Source organism: Asparagus officinalis, chromosome 1 (genome assembly GCF_001876935.1).
Source record: "Asparagus officinalis chromosome 1, Aspof.V1, whole genome shotgun sequence".
Classification (NCBI taxonomy): Eukaryota; Viridiplantae; Streptophyta; class Magnoliopsida; order Asparagales; family Asparagaceae; genus Asparagus; species Asparagus officinalis.
The window spans coordinates 12,343,219-12,370,209 of NC_033794.1; the positions used below are offsets into that span (position 1 = coordinate 12,343,219).

Consider the following 26,991-nt stretch of genomic DNA (forward strand, 5'->3'; position numbering starts at 1 on the left):
CCGCCATTACCAAAGACCAACGAGAGCTTCACTTAGCTCGATTTCGATAATATCTCAAATGGGTTCTCTCCGGTTTCAATCGTCTTGGAGTGGTCTCAAGAATCTCTCCTTCACTATCAACCACACTCTCAATGAAGGTACCAAAAATAAAACCCTTGTTATTCTTGTGTTTTCAATGGCTATTTATTGGATTTAGAACCGAAGTTGTGAGAAAATACTTCAAAGGCATAATCTTAGCATCAAACACGCAGATGTAATCGTTCAAATTATTTAATTTGCAAATTTGACGAGTACATGAAAGAAAAATAGTATTAGAAGTCTATAATTTTTGTTTGGGTTAATTGCACATAGACCCCTTGTGCTAGCATGTTCTGCCGCTTATTACCCCTAAAGTTCGATGGCATATGAACCCCTGAACTGAATGACATTAGGTATTTTCATCTCCCTTTCCTTCCCCTCTGTGATTCGAAGCGAATTAAAATTTCAAATGGCGTTCAGTTCACTTTCAGTAAGTCTATCTGCCAATATCGAACTTAGGGGTAATAAGTGGCATGACGCGATAGTACCCCATGTATGTGCGATTATATTTTTCGCCTGAAAGATTAAGTACCGTGTTAAGCTCCAGATTTTGTATCGCCAGTAATAATTTTATCTTCTGCAGTTGTTAAACTTCACATCTTGCTGTTTGTACAAAATTTGATTTATTCCTATTCGGCCACCAGGACCCTTCAACTACAAATATCAGTCTCTGATGATAATGTCCCCATTTCACTTTTTTTTTTGCTGATTTTGTACTTATCCTAATCTTTGTACTACTTGTTTGTCTTTTTTGCATTACAGGGAAGAAGGATAAGTTTAGGGGTAAACGTGTGTATGCTTCATTATTCGGAGTTGGAGCTCCTGAAGCTTTGGTCATTGGAGTAGTAGCTCTGTTGGTCTTTGGTCCCAAAGGTCTAGCAGAGGTGAGCGCATTCTTTTTTTCTCTTATTCCACATTCGGTCAAGCATATCATAGCTAATTAGAAATTTTTGATAATGAAAATGCCTAACCGTTCAAGTAATGCACATGGTTGATGGAAGAGTAAGTGTTTAGTATTTATTGTTATTTATGGATTATTCGAATCAATTGTCCTCCTATAAGTTGAAACGTCTACAAGTATAAGAATATTGTGGTATCACTGAGGTACTTGATGATTGAAAAGTCTCGAGATTCCACTGCAATTCGTCGTAGTGGCAACTTTTTACATGGCATAATCACATGACTCCATTAATCAATGAGAGTGAATGAATATGTTCATTTAAGGTGTCATTTATTCTTGTGAGAACAGGATTTTATGAAAATGAGGAAGCACCTAAATGAATGTTCCATGGGGTTCACATGACCAAGTCGCAACATTTTCCCTGTATAAGAAGATGCAGGGTCTTCATGCAGTTCCTTTTACAATTCTCTCTCTCACAAGGGTCAACTAATTGCAGGTGGCTCGGAACTTGGGAAAGACTCTGCGCGCATTCCAGCCAACAATTAGAGAACTGCAGGTTAGTAGACTTTAGTATTTTAATTCCATATGATTCTCAGTTTGAGCTAGGCTTCCTAAACTATAGTAAATATAAATAGAAGCTAAGTCTTCTAAAAATGGCTGATTCAGCCTTGTGATTTATTTTCCTATTAGCGGTCCATACTGTTTTGACGGTTGTGATCTTTAGGATGTATCAAGGGAATTCAAGGGCACCCTAGAGAGGGAAATAGGGCTTGACGAATTTTCATCTTCTACAAACAACACATACAAGCCCACTTCATTTTCTAATGACAACCAACAAGCGACAGCTGACCCGAGTAAGTAAATCTCTTCTAGCTTATTCTGCTGGACTTTATCTTTTTCATTTCTATACACAAAAACATTCTATATGCTTTTCTTTTTATTTTATTTTTTACTTATTTATTTATTTTTTTATTTTTTGGGTTCTAAGCGCCTAAGCTTTTCTAAATATTCCCTCTTGGACTTACTTAAGACACCTTTTATTTTCATTTCCCCCCCTGCATCTATACATGTTAACACCTGGACTTTGATTAAATGTCAACTTAACTGAGAACTATAAGCAACACGTCTGGTTAGGTCCACTTCTTTAGTAGTTACCACAAGGTTCGTATCTTTGAAAATCAGAATTTTCTCTTAAATCATTAAAACTATCTCTTATCTGTCTACTCTGGCATATGCGTTTAGCTTCACATTAATAGGTGAAGGACCTGGTGAAGACGGTTTTGAGGCTATATAAATAATGAATGTTCATTTCTCTTCATTGAAAGTATTAATATAATGGGAACATTGTAAGTCAATTTATGCATGTAGTCAGTTGACAAATTTATATAAAAAAAACATCAGGTTATATGACTTCTCATTCTCTACATGAATCTGGGGCATTGGTTCAATAGTACAGTTCCATTTCTGGTTGAACTGTTGAGGTACCTTTGATTGAGAAAGAATGCTACTTGAAACATAGGCCATTAAGCTGTGGGTAGAAAACTCAAAGCGACTTATTTTCTCATGAGCAAAGGCTGCAGTTATGGTGCGGAAAAACACAGAAATCTATGGATAATATACTTGAAATACAATTGATCATTTAGACATGTTAGGGTGCAGAGAATAATCAAGTTGGATCTATAGAAGTTATGTGGAAATAGTTGCTAATGTAAGAGATTTCACATGACACCGATATGTGCATATCACAACAAAAAAGAAAATTTCTGTTGACATCGATATGTACACACTAAGATATCCTCTGTCGAGTTGTTTGTTATGTTGACCAATCTACCAGACACCAGTTTACAAGTACGAGCTTTGTTGTGGGAAAAAACAATAGACTTTCATAAGGAATTCGGTATCAGGATCATGTGATGTTAGATATTTATATTCTTTGATAGTAAATGTATATTTTCTTAGCATGCTTTTTCTTGCTTAGGTGCGTAAAAATCTATGTTGAGTAGTCATAACCAAGTGTGAGAGCAGATGTTTAACTCCTTTTAGATACATGAAATGATGAAAATCTCACCATGCTGAAAATTATTCTTGATTTTACATATGAATGAGGTTTTTATACACTCAACAGTTAGCTAGCACAGTACAGACCCGGGAAACAATATAATATGAACCTGTGCGACATGATGATGAACGTGGTAGATCTCTGTAACATTGGATGGAACATGAAAATAAATAAATCCTGATATAAAAAAGCGACAATACAAATTTTACCTTTTTATCATTTACTCTTAAGTTCAGTAGATTTGTTTGATGAATTTAGTCTTGTGGGCATTGTTCAGTTACTCATTAAAGGAACAGAACTTAGAACAAACACTTGTAGTGCAAACAACACCACTGCTAAAAAGGCATCAAAAGGGGACAACTTCTGCTTATTTTGATCTTTCGGTGTGGTGAGTTTATTTGGGATGTTCACTTTTGCATATTTTCTCTGCTTGTTTTATTTTAGGCTCCTTGAATATATGGTCTTTGTTCTATAATTATTTCTCCTGGGGGATTCTTGAATGTGCTGGCTATGCTGGCTTTTGAGTATTTGCGCAATGTTTTTACATCCTTCAGAAAACTTTCTTTGCTTTTGAAATCTATAGAAACATAGTGGGATCTTGTTTTTAGATTTGCGAACTCTCTATCAGAAAACATTTTGATACATCTCACCCATCTGCTGCGAGTAAGAATCTACTGATTGGAGTTGACTTAGTAAGCAACTTTACCAAATTGATGAATGTGTATAACACATCTGCAGGAGTTCTTGTAATATCAGGTGCGTATCCTTCAGTTTTTGACAGAGACTCTCAAGAAATCAGTTGAGAGGTGATAAATGCTAATAAATGAGTTGAGGAATGATAAACGTTATCAAAAGTAATATCTGCAATTTACCCTTTAAGAAATTCAACATACGGTAGTTGTGCTGGCCTTTAACATGAATGCTGGTGTCCTAGTCAGCAAGGGTTTGCAAACGTAATTGGTTCTTGTTTCTCGTAATCTCAATGCTAGTGTCCTGGTCAGCAAGGGTTTGCAAACGTAATTAGGTTCTTGTTTCTCATAATTTCATTCTTTAATTATGTGAAGGGTGCAGGCAAACTAAAAGCATTTGATGATAAAAATTAATGTGAACATGCAGATGGAACTACTAAATCTGCAGCTTACACGAGTGAAGACCTATTAAAGATTACTCAGGAGCAACTGGCTGCCTCTGCAAAAGGACCTCAAGCACAAGAAGGTTTACATTTCGATCCTGTATGCTATAATATACCTCCTATGCTATTCAGTATATAACATGCTGCAATGTGATTTTTTTAGATTCTGTGATGAGTACACCCTCAAAAATAACAAGCACTGGTACCCCAGCCTCTAGTGCCCAAACTCAACCGTCTGGAAAGGACGATAAGGAGACTCGACTATGATTGGAAAAGGCGTTGCACCGGAGAAATGATTCTTCAAATGAAGATTTGAGTTTTGGCTGTTAGCTTTCTGAACAGTTTATTTAGGTTCTATAGTTCAGGTCATGTATGTATATGATGTCATTATTTAGAGACAGGTGAGATCGAGGATGATGAATTTTTATTTAGAGACTTCCACTCTCTCTCCTGAGCTCTCAACTGGTTAGTGGTATCTGTAAATCCTGTAAGTTTGAGAACTTTGAAATCTGATCATTTAAGTAAGCAGTTTCCAAGGATAGCTGTGCATGATTCCTTATTATCATTACAGTAGGAGAAAAGCATTTGGTCCCTGAAAATGCAAAATGAAATATAATAAACAGGCTGGCAAAATGCTGCATAAAGTTAAATCAAATTTGTGTCAATGAAGAGGTAAATATAACTGCAACATGTGATTCTGTCATGAACAGGGATAAAAAAGCAACCCAATACTGGCATGATTTCAGCTAGAATTGAAGTCTAAACCTGGAGATCAGCTGATGTCTATTATTTAATCATACCATTCAATTAAACAAACATATTTCAAATAGCATTTGATACTTAATACAATAAGTAACTGTAAATTTTACATTCTGGACCACTGTAGTCCCTGTTGAAGAATTGCATTTTACTAAGTATCTACATTGTACTACTTGCAGTAAAATGCACTTGCCGACCAGTTAAAATCAAACTATCTGTATTCTTGGCAGTTACAGTTCTTAAATTGTTCCCAGCACCAGTCTCCTGCGCCATAAAATTTTACGCCTCCTTTCTCCTCATGATCATTTTCATCAAGCATCGCAATCAATCCTTGGATGCTGTAGTACCACTGTGAATCAAGATAACTGCCGACCAATATATCTTTAAGGTAGTTTATCCGTCCAAACATCTGGCTGAAACACTGTCATAGTTAAAAAAAAAACTGTCAAACTCAACGAAATGTAGAAGCAAGTTTTCCAACATCTAGAGTGCAGAGTGCATTCTAATATAAGATGAATATCAAAACAATAATATGCAAATCAACATCCAGGAAAGATCAACAAACCTACAAACTTATCATCTACAGTTACACGGTGACTAGTAATTCTAGAATCTTGATATTCAAATACTGAAAATAAGAGACAAATCAGACAAAGGGTTGCAAGTAAGGATGGAAGTGAACCAAATATTTAATAAACAATTCGGTTAATATTCGTCCAAATATTCGGTCATATTCGATCCGACAGTTCTTTAATACTAAATGAATATTTTTCAGTATTCGGCTTATAAACAAATAGAATTTAACTAAAGGCATATTCGATTCAGCTGATTATTAACTATTCGATAGTTTTTTATATGTTAATTCTATTAATTAAACTTGTTGAAAATATTACCCATCAAAATTTTTATTACAGCTTCTACCCCATATATAAATAGACATGTTAGAGAGACCTAGGGTTTTCACAATCTATGTAGCACGGACACAGATCCGACACGGCCATCCGACACGCCGACACGAAGCAAATCCTAAAAAATACATAGGATACGTGTGTTCGACACGTGTGTCCGACACGGACACGACACGACACGGCTTCATGTTATGCGTGTCCGTGCTTCATAGTTCACAATCACTAAGTCATTTCTTTCCGCCTCCAACCAAATACATTTTTCTCTCTCTCAGCTAGGGTTTCCTCCCTCTCCGACGACGCCATCCTCCCTACCCGCGACGACGCCCTCTTCCCTCTCCGACGACCTGCGCTCCTCTCTCTCCGATGCCCTCCTCCCTCTCTGACGACGCCCTCCTCCCTACCCGCGACGACGCCCTCCTCCCTCTCCGATGCCCTCCTCCCTCTCTGACGACGCCCTCCTCCCTACCCGCGACGACGCCCTCCTCCCTCTCCGACGCCCTGCGCTCCTCCTTCTCCGACGCCCTCCTCCCTCCACGATGTCCTCCTCCCTCTCCGACGACGCTATCTCGATCTCTTGACGAGCTCTCAGACCTCCATCAAAAGGTAATATAAATGAAGAATTTTCTTAGTCCCTCTCAAATTGCTACAGCTATGTAAGAGCTTGAGTGCTTAAAATGCTCTACCATAAGAACCCTAGTCAGTTCGTTAGAGAATATTCATGTTATACACACAATTGTTTCTTTCTGAAATTTTCTAATGTTATGGTCATAAATATGTTTGATTTTGTAATACACACTTTGTTCGACATGTTGTATTGATGATATTGATGTGATATTTCCTTCTTTCTTTGCTTATTATATTAAGTAAAAAATATAGTTGTACGTGAAAAGGTAATATAAACTTCAGAGTTGTGAAGCTAGCTGCTAAGGGACTGTTTGTGTATTTTTTTCATAAATTGAAAGATTATTCGCTTTTATTAATAAATGAGGATAGAAAACTATTTGTTGTGTAGACTGATTATATTACTATTTACTAAGGCTTGAGGAGCTAGTTAGTTTTTCTTTTTATATGGTGGTATTTAATGATTTATTTTCATAACATGATGCATGTTGATTTATGTACTATATTTTCTTTTTATATGGTGGTATTTAATGATTTATTTTCATAACATGATGCATGTTGATTTATGTACTATATATTCTGATTGTTAATTTTCAAAATTTGATTTATTTTCATAACATGATGCATGTTGATTTATGTACTATATATTCTGATTGTTAATTTTCAAAATTTATTTCTACAGAATGTCATATCCCCAAATGAATACAGCAAGTGATTCTCACTCTCTATCATTGTCATCTTCTGCTCCTGTTCATGCTTCTTCTCCTTCTTTAGCTACTCCCTCCAGTGACAATACAGATAATGCAAGTAGAGAAAATGTGGAGACTACAAATCCTATTCAGGAAAAGAGAAGGAAAAAAACTTCTGAGGTATGGGACAATTTTGTTGAAGTTACTTGTGCTAATAATGTTAAAAGATGGAAATGCCATCATTGCAAGCACGACTTTGCACAAAATTCAATTAGAACAACATCTCACTTGAAAACTCATTTAAATAATTGCATTGCAAAAAAGTTGCATGATCAAAGGCAACAAACACTTAACTTTCAACGAGATGGTTCTACTATAGAGCACCCAATCATGTTACCACTTGGAGGAAAATATAATCATTTGAAAGTTAGGGAAGCATTAGCTCATTGGGTCATGATGCATGAACATCCATTTACTGTAGCAGATGAGGAGGGTTTTCTATTCCTAATGATAACTATGAATCTTGAATTTATTAAACTTGGGCGTAAAACTTTGAAGGAAGATTGCATGACAATCTTTGAAAGTGAAAAGAATAAGATGAGGGGGCTCCTTAAAAACATGGATAGAGTTAGTTTAACCACTGATCTTTGGAAGTCGAAAAATAAAAAAATTGAATACATGGTAATTACAAAGTATTTTGTTGATAAGGATTGGAACCTACAAAAACCAGTTCTTAGTTTTGTGCATGTGCCTCCTCCTTGACGTGGTATTGACATTGCTGATGTTATGCGTAAGTGCTTCAAAGATTGGGGAATAGAAAATAAAATATTTACTATATCTGTGGATAATGCATCCTATAATGATGTTTGTTTAAGAACTTTGAAGATTGGCCTATCTAGAAATAAGAAATTGGTTTGTGATGGAAAAATATTTCAAGTGAGATGTTGTGCACATATTCTCAATCTTCTTGTCCAAGATGGGATTAGTGTAATTGCATCAACTATTGAGAATGTGCGGGAAAGCATCAAGTTCATCAATCACAGTGAAGCGAGGCTCAGAACATTTTCTGTTATTGTGCATTATGTATGTCAAATCTATTATAAGAAGTGTTAAAGTGTATTTTTTTATGTGAAAGTCTAATACTATATTTATGCATAAATTTTTTGTTTAACAGTTGCAGTTAAGAGAATAAGTTGAGTATCGATGTGCTAACTTGTTAGAATTCGACATACTTGATGTTGATCACAGCCCTGAAGTTCAAAGATGCATTTTCAATGTACAAAGAAAGAGAGTCCAATTATGATTGCATGCCAGAACCTAAAGAATGAGATAAAATGGAGAAAATTTGCAAGTTATTGGCCGTCTTTCATGCGGTAACGAATTTTATCCCCGGTAGTGACTATCCTACTTCTAATTTATATCTCATTGAAGTCTATAGGATTAAAGAAGTTATAGATAAGCCACTACTAGGTAATGATTTCTCTATTCGGCAAATGGCTAAAACATGCAAGATAAATTTGAAAAATATTAGGGAGAATGCAATTTGTTAATGGCAATAGCTTCTGTTATGGATCCTAGACTAAAAATGGGTACGGTTGAAATTTGTTATCCTCAAATTTACTTAGAAGTAGAAGCTAGGATAAATATACAGAAAGTTAAGGATGCCTTGCAAGAGCTATTTGATGAGTATGTTGATTTACATAATGCAAATAATGAGGAGAATAGCTTTCTGAATGGAGAAGGTTCTATGGGTGCATGGGTGCTCCGAGTGATACAAACTCCTCATTATAGTCTTTAAGTTCAAACTGGAGTGATATTTTGAAATTGGTGAGAAGGAAAGATATTATACCTGCATCCAAATCAGAGTTAGAAACATACTTGGATGAGCATGTATATATATGTGGTGAAGCAGAAAATTATCATTTTAGTGCTTTGAAATTTGAATTGGTGAAAAACTAATCAATTGAATTATCGTGTCTTGTCAAGAATGGCGGCTGATATTCTTGTTGTTCCTATTTCTACGGTGGCATCAGAGTCTACGTTTAGTGCTGGCGGGAGGGTAATTGATACGTATCGAGCATCTTTAGATCCAAAAACAATTAAAGCAGTGATATGTGGAGGGGATTGGATGCAAAAAGTCCATGGTATAAAGAAAAAGAAGGAAATGATTTATTTGAATTCAATGCAAAAATTAGAGTTCATAAAATTTATTGATATTGTGTTAATTTGTATGATTACAGGTTGAAGATGAGATAAGTGAAGTGGAGATTACCTTACCAGAATGTTAATTGCAGCTTGCATGTATGATTATATGTCTGAGTCATTTATTTTTATAGTTTGATAAGAACAAGACCATGTAGGGTTATGATGAGTTGCTTTTGCTCATTCCTTTATGTATCTGATCTTATCTATGCCTCTGTTTGCACCTACTCTTGAATATTTAATATCATTTTTTCATTCTCCAAGACTCTGTTTCACTTAGTTTAAGAGAAGTTTGCAAGTTACAGTATGCTCCTTTGTTACAAGACCAAAAACTAAATAAATACAAGTTGGTTTCCTGCCAACCAATAAGCATTGCACATCTTATCTTATGTTTGGGTTGATTAGTCCATTTATCCAGTACTTTAGCATTAACCTGCATGACAATATGAATGTGCATAAGCATCTGAAATTTTTTCCAAAACACTTTTTATTGGCTGCAACCTTTTAGGATAAGTCATTTGTTTGCCTTCCATGTGTGAATTCTCTAAGTGATTTTCTCAATTAGGCCTCTACAACTTGAAGTTGACAATCTCTTTTAATTATTATTTTTCCTTTTTGTTTTCATGTGATTGGTTTCAATTTTAAGGATCTGATCGACAAAAAGCATTGTATGAGGGCCAAAATAGCAAACTGTGCGAATCTGAAGTCTTAGAGAAACACTTTGTTCTTCAATGTGCTTTTGGAAAGTTATAAAAACCTGTTTATGTATGAGTTAAGATCTTGATGTGTAGCAAATTTCACTTTAGAGTACCTTTTCGTTTCCTATGTAAGAGGTAATGTGATACTGATCTACTGGGTAAGTTGGTAACTTGGTAATTGATATATTGTTGTAGTTGTGTCAAGGATTTTAGGCATGTTAAGAGCTTATGAAACTATGTTTTTCTTGCTGTATTTTATAGGAATGTTTTTCTAATTATGTGCTATGTTTTCTATTGTAGAAGATATTACTGTGTTTGTAAGTTTTGAGTATAAAAAAATATATTACACTGCTTTACTGTATTTTGATTGGCAGAGTATAAAAATTACATTTTGTTTACTGCTAATATTTATTTTTTATGATTTTTGAATTATTGGCAAATACATATCGGATATTTGACGAATAATTTGAAACCAAAGTTGCAGAATAATGCTAATCAAATATTTGCGAATTTTTTTCGAACATCGATATAAATAAACGAAGCGATTTTGAATTTGTATTACTATTCGAGTCGAATTCGAATACGAACACGGATAGCACCATATCAACTGAACTCGAATTTGAACCTTGCACTATTCGTTCAAATTCGATTCGATTCCACCCCTAGTTGCAAGATGCTTGCTCCAAGCATATACTAATTTGAGGAGTAAACACCAGCTTCCATAACAGCGTAACTCAACTGACAGAAACATTAAGCTGGAGCTAATGTTATGAACAAAGCACGTGATAAGGGAAAAAAGATGAACAAAGCAGAAAGTATCAATGGTATATTAGAAGCTGATGTAGCAAGGTGATTCTTGTCTGCAAATAAGAGACACGGGAACATGATAAATCACGTGATAAGGTATATTAAATAAAAAGTAAGCCCATGTAAAACAGTTGATGATTAATGCAGAATATTTAATATGCAAAAGAGATGCTTATAATAACAAAGGAAGTTGATAAAATTACCAAAGAAAAGGGAAACAATTGGGGTTAAACCTGTGAATAAGGATATCATATTTATGCCATGACAAATTATATACCTCGTAACTGATTTTTGGACAGCTTAAGATGTTGAAACTGCAATATTTCCTTCTGTCAGCAGCATTGTCCCAAGATCACAAGGTCCCGTACTGCAGGAACCACAAGTAGTTGTAAGCCCATGAAAGTTCTTTTCTTCATTCAGGATCATCTGTATTATATGAAGGGAACTCTGAATTACGAAGAGAGATCATATGTGATCAGCATGGCGAAGACTCTCTTTGCAGAGGACTGACTGACTCATAACAATTTATGGCTTTTAAGCATGAACACAGTTATAGGTAGGGTCAATACAATATTTGATTTGTGCATCTGGCATGATTTTGCAGTTTTAGAGATGTGAACATTTATGTTTGTGCGTCTAGAATGAATTTGCACAATGTGATATTTTTATTCCTATATTCTTATACAGGCAATTGTATGTGCAGAGCTTAACAGATCAGATATCAGATACATACTCACCATGGATACGCATAAACTTGGAAGAATCTCTTCATCTTAAGTGTATGTCAATATGCTTTAAAATACTGAAAAACCAGCCAAGTAATGTATCACGTTAGCCAGATATTAAGTTCTATGACAACAGATTATCTGTCAATATGGTTTGAAATAGTATGTTATTGTTATATTAAGTAGTTTTTCCTAAAACCTACAGACCGTAATTTTCAAATCCTACACTTTGACATGTTGCATAAACTGTTTTCAAGTGGGAGTTGACAAATACCGCGACTACTGAAAAAATTATATTTAAACTAACCATTCTCAGTATGTAAAATTTTTACCTTGCTTAGCACATGCATATCCATCAAGAAGGCATGAAAATCGAGATCCAATGCTTAACAATATTTCTCTTACTTTTCAAACTCTCTCCCCAAATTTCAAACCTAATGACAAAAATGTAAGAGCATCCGGCGAAATACCCTTCTCCAACATCAACTTGAAGACATCTTGTGCTTTATCTATGTGACCCATTTTCCGGTAACCATTAATAAGAGCAGAATAAGTTACAACATTGGGGGTGATTCCCAACTCAATCATTTTATCCATCAACTCCAAGGCATTATCCATCAAAAACAATCTACTATATCCATCTACCAAACATGTGTATGTATAAACATCAGGTGTTAAGCCCCTCTTCTCCATTTCTTCAACCATTTCCCATGCTTTCTTCATATTTTTACGTTTGCAATAACAAGCAACCAATGAAGTATATAAAATCTTGTCAGGAGTCATTTTCTCTTTTGTCCTCATTTCTTCAAATAATAATGAAGCTTCAGTCCTTTTGTCATCACGGCATAATCCACTCATAAGGCTAGTGTAAATAAAAATGTTTGGTGTGATACCCACCTTTAACATTCTAGCATAAAAGCTGAATGCTTCCCCCATGTTTCTCTTTTTAACACAATTTCCGATTAGGATGCTATAAACAACAACATCAGGGGGTATTCCTCTCTTCACCATGGATTCAAGAATCTCAGATGCCTCATTTGAGTTACCAGCTTTACAAAGTCCACTGATGATGGCATTATACGTAAACATGTTAGGAAGAATGCCTAGATCCTGAATCCCATTGTAGAACTCAAAACCTTGTAATACATTTTGATTTTTGCAAAATCCATCAACAATTACAGTGCAAGTGACAACATTTGGGATCACATCCTTGTCGATCATGTACTTAAAAAGCACCATAGCTTTCCTCAGGCATCCAATATGGCAGTAACCATAAATTAGACTGGTATAATTAAAGACATCAAGGCCAAATTTCTTTTCAATAATTGCCCAAATCATACGAGAAGCCATCATATCCCCTTTGTGACAGTAGCCATCAATTAAAATGCTATAAACAATTTGGTCATGCTCATATCCCAAATATCTGATTTTCTCAAATAAAATCAATGCACTTTCCATTTCTCCTGATGTACAAAGACCATCTAAAAACGAGCTATAACTGACAATGGTAGGTTTTATTCCATTGTTCAACATTTCCTCAATCAGGCTGAAGCTTTTCAAGTGATCACCATTCTTACAAAACCCATCAATCAAAATACTGTAACTGTACACATCAGGAGGTAATCCTGATTCCTTCATCTCATTAAAAACCTTAAGTGACTTTTGCAATCTATCCTCACTGCAGAATCCATTTAGCACGGCATTGTAGCAATATACATTACATGGCAAGCCTCGACGTCGCAACTTTCGAAGAAACTTCCATGCAAACTTCACCTTTCCCGCTCTGCAAAGCCCACGAATATATGTGGCATATGTGACCTCACTTGGCTCCACACCATCCCTTTCCATTTCTAGAAGAATCTCACTGGCTCCATCAACATCTACAACATCTCCTTTTGTGCACAAATCCATCATAATCGTGTAAGCATTGACATTAGGTGGAGGGCCGCAACTCTTCATATCACAAAACACACTCCAAGCGTTTTCCACCTCATTTCCATCAACCAAGCACTTGAGCAAGAAATTGCACAAGGGCACCCGAAATCTCAGCCTACTTGCCTTAGCCTCCGAATAGACCCTAAAAGCATATTCCAACATTGAGTTCTCCGCTAGAACTCGGATAACGATGTCGTAAGCTTTCAACAAGCAAATGGCACCATTCGAAAGACGAACTAACACAGAGAGCAACCCACGCAAACCAAAGGGGGCAATATTACTCTGGTAATAATCCAAAATACTCATAAATAGACAATTGACCTCACTATACATCCCTGCTAACTGGAATGTGCTAATAAGAACAGCAAATGACTCTAAGGAATCAGCGAACCCGTAACTACTAACTGCTTCTCGAAATCGAACCTTCTCTATGAAACTCCAATTCAGAGTGTGGACCACAATAGAAACACGGGGAAGAAGAGAAGGGCTTTTTTTAAATTTAGGGTTTTGGGTTTTCTTTGGACTGAAGTAATGATCATCGAAGCATGAAACCAAAGAGGAAGCTGAAGAAAATTGCCTCAGACTTTGAGATTTCTGAATGAGGGTTCGAGAAAAGAGTAGGGATTTCACCAATCTACCCATGGGCCAAAACTGATCTCGGGGTCCAACAAATGCCCATTAGATATCTCGCAGAATCAAACCCTAGTAAGAAAATACACAAGAAATTAATATCTGTATCCTATCGATAAAATTTTAAAAAGCCATCAGATTTACCTTTGGAAAACAAGCTGGATGAAGCAAATCGAATGGAAATTCTCCAAAGTAAAAATATGAAGTATATTTTTGCAGTGCAACTTCGATCAAAAGTAAATAAGGAAACTAAATTTTTTTTTAAATTAGAGAGGTTTAAGACTGGGGGCGAGGGTTTAGAGATTTTCGAGTTGAGTTGGGACCTTGCGGTCCCTAGATACGGGTTCTGGATACTTTCTGACTTTGAAGTGTCGTAAACGGGTCGGGTTTTTAATTTTGAGTTATCTGTCCATATTTAGTCGCTTACGAGTTTACTATTTTCAAATAGTTTCTAAAGTTTGATTTTTAAAAAAAAGTTTCTAACGTCATTGAGATTCCGATTTAGTCACTTAAATCGTATTGGTTATTTCAAATTACTCCCTATGGTCAGTTACAATTTGATTTTGAAGGAATATTTGATTCAATCACTTTTTAGCGTGAATTCAGAACGTGTTTGACAATTGGTCAGTATAGCCACTGAAATATGTTTAATAAATAATTTATTTTAACTTATAAGTCAAAATAGAAATAAAAATAAAAAATTAAGTTGGGATGACCCACTTTATTTTTTGATAGCTTATAAGCCACAAAGTTTGACTAAACCACAAAGTTTGACCAGTACCAGTCTACCCATTATCTTTTAAGAAAACTCCAAGCTCTCTTTCTCCATTCATGTCATTTTTTATCATTTTGATAACAAAAATAGATTATAAATCACTCATTTTGTCAAGCACTCTACTATTACAGATGGATTAAAAGACACTACATTTACCAAATACTTTGAATTATAATCTACTTGACATATAATCCATTTGTGGATCTTAAGCCAAATGAACTATAACCCATAGTTCCTGAGCATGCTCTCAGAAATATGCCTCTTTTTCAGTCACTCCAAGTTCAAACTCGTTCTTTTTTTCTTTTTTTCTTTTTAGACTCCATATCGGTTTAAAACCCAAACTCATTAAATTTTTTATTATTCCATGGTGATTATTACTTCTCCCTAACTCCATTTTACAACTCTCTGTCTTATTTCAACTCATCATGTGTGCTTACAACGATTAAATGAAAGTGGAAATGTAATTCACTAGTTAGCAACCAACACAAACATGAGTCGGTAGGTAATTCAGACGAAATTACTAGCGAAGGGATTAAATTTGAAATACAAGAGAGTAAAACGATAGAGCAAGCTCTTTATTTCTACTTTGAACTGACCAAGTAAGCGTCAAAACATTGTTCCAATTTCAGCGGTTACTACTCATAAAAAATAAATTAAAAAAAAAACATTTAGCAAACACTTCGATAAGAGAGAGGCAGCAAAAACTAGAAGGGTGCGTAAAATTATGTTCCTAACATCAAATGGTAAATTCTTCATATATGTCCTATTTCAACTTTATTGAGTACAACTGCAAACAATAGAAATACATTCCGATGATTGAAAACCAATAATTAATTATTAAAGTATTGCAGAATCATCTACAATAGGTCCAAAGACCAAAGGCTTTAAGGGGAAGTATGGAAATATATCAATCTCATCCATCGCATGGACAAACCATAGACCGAAAAACCCATTGCCAAGACAATTACTACTACCAAGTGAATCCAAATGCCAGTTCTAAAAAATATTTTTTTAAAAAAAAGATCACAAGTAGGAATGCCATTTCTCAATATTTTGTTGTAAGAAATAGAAACATATTGAGAAAGAATCCTGTTTTTCTTGAAACACCAGAGCAAGACGAGGAACATAAATTCATAAAACACGAATTCATTTAACGATATATACAAACATCTTAGATCTTGCAGCTCCCAGGATATCACTTTGTAAGGGGGGATATAATACAGGGTGATGTACCGTTTCAGCAGTTCCGAAAAAGCAAACCTCAGTTTATCATCAAATTCTTAAAGCTAAGCATTGCAGCTTGATTTGACATAGGTAGCCGTTTTTAAAGCTACTTGGTCAAGTAATATATGAACAAGAAAAGAGCCACAAAAGATGCGATGAGGGTAGCCATTCTGCGACTGGATTTGGTCTCAAACACCTGGTAATGAATGATGCTTAATAAAATTAGCAGAAAAGGGAAGAAAGAGATCTCGTTAGAAATAAGGCCAAACTTTCCGTTTCTTCAAGCACAGGTCAAGATTTGGATCTCCCCATCTTTGTTTTTTTCCTTCCTCTTTAAATTTTTTTTTTCAAATGTCATGTATTGTCTACTGATTCTTCTAATGCTAAGAAATTATGAAATTTCAGATCAATGTACCAAGACGGTTTCTAACTCATTCAGTTCAAGTGATTTATTGTAGTTCAAGAGCAATTACACGGAAAACACTACAACCCCAAAACCCTGGAGGGAGATTATGGTTCAAGATCAACAGTGTTAAAGTTGGGGGTTTCATGGGAAAAGATAGGGGGTTAGTGGAAAATTGAAGTGTTTTTTTTTTGGGTGGTGGGGGGTGGGGGTGGGGGTGGGCGAAGGAGATTGTGGTGCGCATCAGCCCGGTCCCAAACTGTATGATCGCATCAGGAGAATGGGATATTTCTGGCCAACGATGGTTCGAGATGCAATTGAACACGCACGAGAATGCCACGCTTGTCAGATACACGCAAATTATATGCATCAACCGCCAGAGCAGTTGCACAAGTCAACCACGTCATGGCCGTTCGAAACATGGGGTATGGACATTGTCGGTCCTATTTTTCCCCCTTCAGTCTAAAAATCATAAAGCTAAGTTTTAAAACTTGTTACCATCTTGAATCGGTCCATAGTGCCAGAGAGGACGCCCCTTGATGCATCCATGTCATTACCCTAAAAGCAAAGCAAGCAGCTAAGTTGGCATTTATTCAGTAAAAATGTATAAGAAAACGAGAGAAGTGGGGGTACCATTCGATCAAGCACACGATTATGGCTTTCAACCTCTTCATGTATATCTCCAGTCAACTGAGAGAGAAATCAGTTCCATCAATTTATGTTATATTTTGAAAAATCAGTAGAGCAAAAAAAATGTTAGCTGCGATGCAGATTGTGCTGCGAACACCATTAGCATGAAGCCAAGGGTGAAAAATCGAGAAGCACAGAAAGCTAAGTTTGAGATTACATAATGGAACTGTTAAATACTTGAGCCATGTTCCCTCATTATCTTAAGACTTCAGCAAATAGAAGCTTATAGAGGCTAAAAAATAGAGGGTCAGTGGTATTTTCTCTATCCTTGGTACTAAGTAACAAACATTAAATAGTAAATACTAATATAGATAATTAAGTATTAACGTTTGAAGTTCAAATAGCATGTCCCCAAAGTGATAAAGGTATTTAGGTACACTACAAAATAAACGAGACTGGGACGATAAACTCGGCAAAGCACTCTGGGCTTACCGCACCACCATACGCACGCCCACAGGTGCCACCCCGTATTCGTTGGTATACGGATGTGAAGCTGTGCTACCATTGGAGATTCAAATCCCATCCCTTCGGATTGCTCTCGCAACTGAGATGACAACAGAAGAACAGCATCAAAAACGTCTCGAAGAACTCGAGAGGTTGGATGAAAAGCGCTTGGAGGCTCAACAACAAATTGAGTTATATCAAGCCAGAATATCCAGGGCTTTTAACAAAAGAGTCCGACAGAAAAGTTTCAAGGAAGGAGATCTGGTCCTCGCTGCTCGCCGACCAATAATCCTCAATTCCAAGAAGAAAGGTAAACTCGAACCCAAGTGGGAAGGACCGTTTGTGATAGACACAGTCTACTCAAACGGTGCATGTCGCCTGATTACTCAAGAAGGCACCAGGTAATTAATGCCAATAAATGGGAAGTTCCTAAAAAAGTACTATCCCTAATATATTCAGGATAACCCATTTACCGAGAAGTTCCTTGAAGAATATTACACTTAATATTCTAGAGGATAACCCAAAATCTTTCTTTTCACCACCAAAATCCCTCACTGATCAATTTCAATTGACAGTGGGTCCATTAAAAATGTCTTTCTGGCCCTCTTGACTCTTTCCATGAACAAGAGGTCCACTTTAATTTCGGAGTCCCTTTCGATAAACGAAAGAACTCCCTTCTTCTTCTCTTTGGTTAAGCCCTCTCATGGCTATAACCGAAGTTGAAGTTTCACTTCGATAAACGAAGAACTCTTTTTTCAGTTTAGATAACCAATCCTATAAAAGGCAGGTTTGTCTAGATTTTCCAGATTCTCGGAGTGGAGATCCCACTTCTAGTTTCTTTTGCGCTGGAAATAGAATATAAAATTCTCCCTTTCCAGAATCAAGGAATAGAATATAAAATTCTTCCTTCCTTGTTATTCAGGTTTGTCTTCACCCTAAAAGAAGACCGGGAAATAGAATATAAAATTCTTCCTTTCCCGCACCGATCTTTCCAAAATTTGTCAATTTAGGATTCATCCTAGGAAGTTTATCCCGAATCCTAAGCAGGGATAAGTCTGCGCCTAACACGCGCTGCCGGTTTAGTCTTTTTCCATAGAAAAAGACACCAGAGTTCAATTCTGGGGTATCCTATCCTGAAACCTAAGCAAGGATAAGTCGGTGCTTAACTCACGCCGCCGGTTAGTTCTTAACCGTTAAAAAGAACACCCGTTCACATATTCAATATTGTGACAGGTTGTTAAATAGAGGTAGGCACTTTTCACAGTTTGCCACACAGGCCTTAGGCGAGCTCTTGAGGCATCAAGTTGAGCTCTTAAGCGCAAAAAGCCGCTCACCTTAGAGACATTCATCGCTTGGCAATAAGCAAGAAGGCAAGGTACAAAATCACCTCGCTCAAGTGCCTGAGGCGCTAAAATGTGGCGCTTTTAAAACACTAAGCTACGCATACCCATGTCTGATCGTTTTCAGAATTTTCATGTCGAAGGCTCCTAGATACATAATTACGTAAAATAAATATCCTGAAAGTGTAGCGTTGATTGCCTTTGCATGCATCCCACTAAAGCAGTTATCCTAGGACTTCGGGGGGTGCGGGTGGTAAAGAATTTGGTGATGCATATGTTCTAATGGTTCCTTCAGCAACATTATGGTGTGAATATATGTGAAAACGTACCAACATGTATAAGTAAAACTTATTATAATTTTAAGTGTTTGCTTTAATCATATTAAATCTTTATTAAATTTTCCTCTAGATACCGAGAGTCTTGCCTTACTCATACCTCTCCCCTTCATGAAAATACGTACAAACCTACGCAATGAATTGTGTGAAATCAGATGAGTTCAGTTCTTAGCTATGATATTGCTTATCATCATTCACTGAGTTTATTCAAGAACTACGATATGTTAGGCAATTTAGACAAGTATAGTATGCATTCAAAAAGAGATGAGGAGAGCCAGAACTTGATCTCCAAGTCTGAGTTGTCAAAGGGGTACTCCTCGTTCCAGCAATTGAAGCAATAATATCTCCTATGTGAGTAAAAAATTTGTTCCACCTACAAGGCATGGAAGGTGTCTACCTCTATTTTGAATTGTCCCATTATGGCTTATTTATGTGTAATATTTTTTTGTTCACATAGGAAGAATGATATTTCTCGCAAGTGGGCCTAGTTTTTAAGCAAGAAGGATCTGCTCGATTGTCGTAGAACGTAACAAGTATTACCACTTGGGAACAAACTTACCGTCCTAGCAAGACCCAATATGGAAGTGTGCAAGCCTTAAAGTACATTCTCCCCCTTCATGTAGCTACATCTTTATCCATATATAATAAATTGCATTAAGGCTCTTACTCCAAAATGTATTTGTAATACACCTTGAATATCATCAGCAATATTGTTGCTTCAATTGCTTACACGACTAGTACCCCTTTGATAAACTCAAGCTTGTAAACCAAGTCCTGAGTCTCTTCACCTTTTTTCGAATACAACCCATACTTGTCTAAATTTCCCAACGTATGATAATTCTAGAATAAAGCCTTGCAAAATAAACCTAGTGAACGATGACGGACATTATCAATACTAAGAACATGAAATTTTAATAAAGTTTTAATATGACTAAAGTAAGCACTTAATGTACAATAAGTTTGCTTATATACCTCAATATATTCACATATATATTCACTGCATAAATGTTTTTAGAGAAACTACTATCTTAATCCTATCCACGTTCCCACATTCATGATAAACTTGTATGGTTGAATAACTCAGTTATATAGCTGTATGTGATCTTCTGCTTTTTAAAAAAAAACCGAGCTAGTTGATATATATCCAAATTAAGTTTGGTCAAAGTACTAAATCACATGCTATTGGGCCTCCTGAAATAAGGAAAAAAAAAGTTATTTCCTTCAATTTCAAGGTGAAACCATAAGAGTTTTCAAGTTTAAAGTTCAACTGTCTTTACCTTTTCCCTTTCCCTTAGAGCCATTTTTCCGTGGAGATTTTCTTATTTCCTCTTTCTCCCCCCTCAAATCCTCTATTAAAGTACATTCACTACTCAATCAACACATGTATATCTTGTTTTCTCTCTCATTAGCTCCTCTCTCTCAAAATCCTACAACAAAAGACCACTCTTCAAACAATCCATTGATCCCCAAAAGATCAAACTTTGACATCTGGATATGTTTCCATTCCTGATCTATCTCCTCTTCCTCAAGAAATCCCTTTTTACCCCAATAAAGTCTCATATTTTTCCAAAAGATATTTCCCAATGGAGAATAGTCACATTAGAGTTGAGGTGATATTTTGCTTGATCATTGTCACATTTTCGCTGCATTTTATGACATTGATCATACTTTGTTTCAGTGGTCCAAAAGATTCCAACACCCCCGACAAGGACAAAAAGGGAAAGGAAAATTATTCTTATGGGATCAGAAACCATCGGTGACGGAAGAAGACTAGCTTGCAACTCAGGCTACTCTTTCTGTGTAACATGCACATATTGAGGAGATGCATGATTTTTTGGTCTTAAAAGTTAAGAAGACATGTATATTGGGTTAGTAGTATGTGTGTTATACTGTGTGCATGCTTGTGTCTTTTTTTACTTTTTCTTTGCTCACTTTGGTATACTTGTTGTCATCATGTTAACTTATTAATCAAGAAAATGTTTTGATTTATATTTTAAAACTATTATTTCATCCTAAACAATTTTTAAACCAGCCCACTTTTAAAGTCATTCATACCCTAGAATACTTAGTCAGGATTATTTTTAAACCTAGATATGATATTACAATACCAAAACAATTTGAGCCAACAATAAAGTCCCATTTAGCAAATTGATAATCTACAATCAGCATCCTCATGTTCGGGTTTAAACGCAAGGCGTATAGCCTCCTCTAAAAATCATATAAACTCAGATTCTCACAATATCGTCTCCTGGCTTACTACCATGTGCACCATTTAGAGCCTCCTCTACAGTTGTCCTCTAAAAACATAAACTTCAATCCAACAACAACAACATAGTTTAGTACCATGAAGAGTCAACTATCAAGGCATTAACTCCATGCTTGAAGATAGAATGTCATGTTCACTACCATGTAGAGCCTTCTCTAAAATCATTAGCTCTATGTCCAACAATAGCATGTGATGTTCACTATTATGCAAAGTCTCTCCCCGTAAGAGCATTAACTCTAAGTTTGCCAAAGCATATGATGGTTCACTCACACAAGCCCACAATGACAAAAACTCTATATCTTCTCTAAAACCCTACCGGGTAGCAAAAAAATGGAACTTTAGGTTCAACCCTAGCCATGTGAGGAGACTTAAATTTTATCAAAACTATTAGTTCTGAGCTAGTGATGGTAGTAGATTTTTCAATTGCAACCAATCTAAAAATGGGCTATAATTTAAAACTTTTTAGCGCAAAGGGGTATCACTTCTTTTCACAATATATACATCTAGCATTTTATTACGATCGCCAAGATTGATCTATATCGTATAAAAGTCATCATATTTTCAAAATCCTTTTTCCAAATTAAGTTATTCCTCTGCGTCAATCCAAATGATTTAGCTTCATTTTCTTTGTCTAGTCAAACTACCTTCCAATACTGGGGTCCTAATAAAAGAAAATATCAGGGACTAGCAAGAGGCATTTTCTAGTAGATATATATTATACATATTATATAAAATAAATAAATAAACTAGTCAAAATTAGTCATAAACAAAATAAATTAAGTTTTAGAATCGCTGGTCTGTGAGTGGCAATCATGATCATTAAAGAATAGAAAACATCACATTCAAAAAATATATATAATTTTCTCTTACAAACATCTTAACACCTCACTTTGTCCTTTATTAAATAATTCACTATCTTTCCGAATAAAGTGAAAATATTTTTCAATTTGTTTATAAAATTAAGAAAGAAGTTAATGGGCATCATATATCATACAAGGAGATTCTCTCATATACAATGATGTGGATGAATCTCAACCAAGTGTAATTATGAGGTTTCTCTCTAATACTTTATTCACTGGTTGAGAATGAGCCACATCATTCCCATATGAGCCCCTCTCGAGAGGCTCATAGGACAATGATACACAATATTCTCATCAAGAAAAATACAAAACAATAATTTTTCACCACATGCATATGCACATGTCAGATTTCTAGTAGAATTAAAGGACACCCTTAAGGTCTAGAAGTAATCTATGCGTAAAAATATTAAAAACAAAATACAATTTATTATATATGTGACATAAATACGAGTACAAAAATAGATTTTGTACCAAGTCTATCAATTAAATTGTCTGACTTGGATTATATGTCCTTTGATTTATCTTATACATTAAATTTAAAACTTTATTTCTATAAGGTTCACTTGGAGAAATTTTCTCTTTATTTGGATTGGTTTCAACTTCTTCTAATTGCGGCCACCATTCATTAACTTCAACTATCTTCCCCCTAAATTTTGGATGGAAGAAAATATGATGTACATTTTATATTACTCCCTTATAAGTTATGAAGCACGTAGCTTGGATACGTGTACTGGTGATATTGGATTCTTTTAACTCCGAACTTAAACCATTGTTATTTGACATTCAATTATTCTGCTATTTTGTTAAAATACCCTGTTTAACTTGAGTGAATAAGATGTATAAAATCGTTTTAAGTTTATTGTATCTTTTCTTGACACTAAAGTGCAGTCGTCTTGGGAAATTTTAGAGAACAAATTAGTGTAGTCGGGAAGGCATGGAAGTATAACAAGTATCCGGTTTTGTAATTAGTCACATAATTTGGGGATTCTTTCCTGAATTTGTACATTCTGATTTAGAAAATTTATAGAAATAACATTTTGAATTGCTACAATGAGTGTGGCTTTAGTAGGCTCCCAACGCCAAACTTTCCCCATAATTAGAAATGCAGGTAATATAACCAAAGGACATCATATAAGACTAGATGTAACCTTTTAGCACAAGGGTCGAAAACAAAAATACAACTTATGTGGTACGTGCATGAATATAATGTAATGTGGGCGTTATTCCAAGACTCTCCATTCATTGGACTGATATGGGCTATTAGCCACTTGTTTTATCAAATGAAATTTGAACACTTTTTTAACTGAATAAATAAGCTGTGGTTCCAACGTCCTACAGCTTTTACGTGAAGTAATTTATTCAAGGTTCCAATGTTCTAAAACTTTTACTGAATAAATAAGTTGTGGTTGCTGTGAAAAAGACATACTAATATCTCAGGTCTTTAATCTGGTAATATTTGCAAGTCAGCAATCTGAAGTTTTCCAAGGCCATGCTTGGGCAGTATGCGCTACACTTGCAAGAGAAAAGAAAATCTCTTAACTAGGTTTCAAAGCCCAACAACTAAATCCTTACAACTATCCTGTATTCGTTTCATCAGCTTGTTAAGCTACAATGACTCCAGAAACCCTTCACAAAAGTAAATAAACAACAATATTATGTGAAAGCAGACAAATCAGAGTAACCTACAATATATTTCACGTGAAAACACCAGTCCTTTGCGTGGTTTGCTCAGCTTGAAAAATTGCAAGCTCGTTAGAACAATGTAACATGCAATCATTAATAAGATATCACTTACTCTTTTGAGAATGTTGACTCTATCTTGCAGACCATCAACAGCTCTCTCATTTTCATGTTCATCAATTTCATGAGACGAGTAGGCTCGGATCCCACCTTCCTCAATTCCATCAAATAAAGCAGCTCTGTTGCTGCGGTTGTCCCTGTACATCATCAACACTCAAAACAGTACTAAGATACCGAGTAGCAAAGAAGCCAACTTGCAGTATACCCCATCTACGCCTTCGGGTACCAAAAGTATTTCTGATGCACACCCACTCAAGCATATGTAGACCAGTGTAGTTTATGAGGATACAACAGTACTAAATGCAATGTCATACATCAAAAAGCGCACATAGAATAATGGGTTATTTCCGCATCAAAACCCCCAAACTTTCACCTTCTCTCAACTTTGACATGCTGAAGTTCTATTTTAACAATTTGACACCCAAAGCCCTAATCTTTTTCCTAAATTTCCCCGAGCTCAAACATCTGAAATTTGGTAGGAAGGTTGTTTCTCATCTACTTTACTATGCAGATATTCTTGAACAAAATTAACACAAAATCTTTGCACTCTGACGCCCCAAAATTTCAAAATAGAAGAACATTCGGGGTATCAATGTGCAAACAACCCTAGAATCATTATGAAGTCGAAGTGAAGCTCTCACAGGAAATTACAAGATGGAATATAAATCAATGGGAAAATAAACATTCGAGGAGCAGTAATTATGGGAATAGAAGAAAGAACCTTCTCGGATGCATGGATCCAGCAGAGATTTGTTAGGCCCCTTTTTGCAAGGAAAAGTTTTTTGATGGTCCGGATGCAAATCCTTAACCAAAAATAAAATAAAATAAAATTAAATAAGAGAAATTAAATAGATAGATCGATCGTCGAAAGGAATTGGAAAAGGGAGGGGATATATTACCAAGGTTGGTTAAGGGAAGGAGAGCTGGGGGTGGCGATCGTATTCTTTCCGAGGAGAAGGAAGGAGAAAAGCGATGGTTGGCCCACTTCTATTTTCATTATTTTACCCGCATTATTTAGTTGTCGTAGCAACCGGATCCGTGGCGCAATGGTAGCGCGTCTGACTCCAGATCAGAAGGTTGCGTGTTCGATTCACGTCGGGTTCAAATCCCTCCACCGGATCAACATTTTTTGTCTTTTATGTAATTTTTATTTGGCATATTTGCACTTTCACGCTCTGATGCTTCTACATTTTTGGGATCTTTGCGCTTAAATACCCTACAGTCACAATTTACCCATTTTTAGGTTTGATACTTCAATTTTATTTTCTTCAAAAAATTATTACGCCTTGCTTTAACTTTTTTGGATTATTTGCCCTTAAATACATCACAACTTAACCGCTTTTAAGTTTGATGCCTCGAACATTTTTTATTCAAAACATTAGTTTAAAGCTCAAATGAACATAACTTGGATGGTAGGGCAATTTTTTGTTTCAATTACTGTAGCCTAGTTTGTATCTTAGAACATAAAACTCTTTTCTACTAGTTGTCAATACCTTTCTTGGTCTGTGATCATTTTCATAATGGGGCTTCTCACAATCTTTTTTAGCATTATGGTGATATGTTTTCTCCTAGCTTCTACAGAGCTTAGCATCAAAGTGTCAAAGATGTTATTTATGGTCTATTTTGTGCAAAAGATAAATTTGGCTTATTTGCACTTCAATGCCCTAAACTCTACTCTATTTTATCTTTGATAACTTAAAGTTTTTCTTTTCCAAAGAACGCCCTCAAACTAACCAAATAATAATAACTTTGGTAGCCCAAACCTTAACAAGCATTTACCTTGATATCCCAAACTTTAACTAAAATTTAGCAAAAAAGTTTATGTTTAGAGTATCAAAGTTAAGTTTTTGTTTAACTATGTAGTATTTTCCAAACAAAAGAACTTTAGAGTTATGTTAAAATGAGGAGTCTTTGGGGAAAAAACTTCAAGAAAAAGCTCCTCCAAGAGAAAATATCTTCATATAAGTAGGGTTGTCCATCCGGGCCGGGCCGGGCGAAACCGGAACTCGGGCCCGGGCTTGAGTGGGCCGGGCTCCGGGCCGGCCCGGTTTTCTTTATTATTACTTTTTTTACTTTTTAAAATTATTAAAGAAAACAAAGCAAAAAATAAACACAATTTTTATAAAAAATTATATTATTAATCATTATGTAATTTACAAATATAAAAAATTATAGAACTTAAAATGATATAAAATAATTGTAGATTTTATAGAAACAAACAAAATTAAAAATAATTGTGGCTAGGATTTGAACCACTAAATCTCCTTTCCAAACTCCTAAATTTTACCACTAGACTAAGTAGCCAAAGTATTCATGTTATTCATATATTGTACATAAACAAATTGTAAATACTTATAGAAATTACATAAACAAATTGTATTATACATAAACATATATATGTACACATATAAGTATATTTATATAAGAGTATAAATATATATAAAAGTATTCATGTTATTCATATATTGTACATAAACAAATTGTAAATACTTATAGAAATTACATAAACAAATTGTATTATACATAAACATATATATGTACACATATAAGTATATTTATATAAGAGTATAAATATATATATATATATATATATAATTGTACATAAACAAATTGTAAATACTTATAGAAATTACATAAACAAATTGTATTATACATAAACATATATATGTACACATATAAGTATATTTATATAAGAGTATAAATATATATA

At 35.2% G+C, this 26,991-nt stretch overlaps 3 protein-coding genes and 1 non-coding gene across 5 annotated transcripts; 2 read left to right on the forward strand and 2 right to left on the reverse strand.

Annotated features, from left to right (window-relative positions):
• LOC109850261 (sec-independent protein translocase protein TATB, chloroplastic) lies at window positions 7-4,711 on the forward strand. Its single transcript, XM_020420238.1, has 6 exons — window positions 7-137; window positions 841-962; window positions 1,476-1,535; window positions 1,704-1,833; window positions 4,155-4,253; window positions 4,334-4,711. Exons 1-6 carry the CDS (start codon window positions 59-61, stop codon window positions 4,435-4,437), a joined length of 594 nt encoding a protein of 197 aa, XP_020275827.1. The 5' UTR covers window positions 7-58; the 3' UTR covers window positions 4,438-4,711.
• On the reverse strand, window positions 4,915-14,466 carry LOC109850246 (pentatricopeptide repeat-containing protein At5g41170, mitochondrial-like). Of its 2 annotated transcripts, none has more exons than XM_020420227.1 (4): window positions 14,289-14,466; window positions 11,912-14,216; window positions 11,132-11,221; window positions 4,915-5,350 (listed from the first exon to the last, which is right to left on the reverse strand). In XM_020420227.1, exon 2 carries the CDS (start codon window positions 14,154-14,156, stop codon window positions 11,988-11,990), a length of 2,169 nt encoding a protein of 722 aa, XP_020275816.1. In that variant the 5' UTR covers window positions 14,157-14,216; window positions 14,289-14,466; the 3' UTR covers window positions 4,915-5,350; window positions 11,132-11,221; window positions 11,912-11,987. The 2 variants fall into 2 exon arrangements, with proteins under 2 accessions (XP_020275816.1, XP_020275809.1); XM_020420220.1 differs by having other exon boundaries at window positions 11,132-11,280.
• On the reverse strand, window positions 15,996-25,262 carry LOC109850279 (bet1-like SNARE 1-1). Its single transcript, XM_020420260.1, has 6 exons — window positions 25,181-25,262; window positions 25,003-25,084; window positions 24,277-24,418; window positions 17,180-17,236; window positions 17,045-17,104; window positions 15,996-16,339 (listed from the first exon to the last, which is right to left on the reverse strand). The coding sequence occupies exons 2-6, from the start codon at window positions 25,014-25,016 to the stop codon at window positions 16,250-16,252; spliced, it is 363 nt and encodes a 120-aa protein (XP_020275849.1). The 5' UTR covers window positions 25,017-25,084; window positions 25,181-25,262; the 3' UTR covers window positions 15,996-16,249.
• Window positions 25,314-25,385, forward strand: TRNAW-CCA. Its single transcript has one exon. It is a non-coding gene; the product is annotated as a tRNA-Trp (tRNA).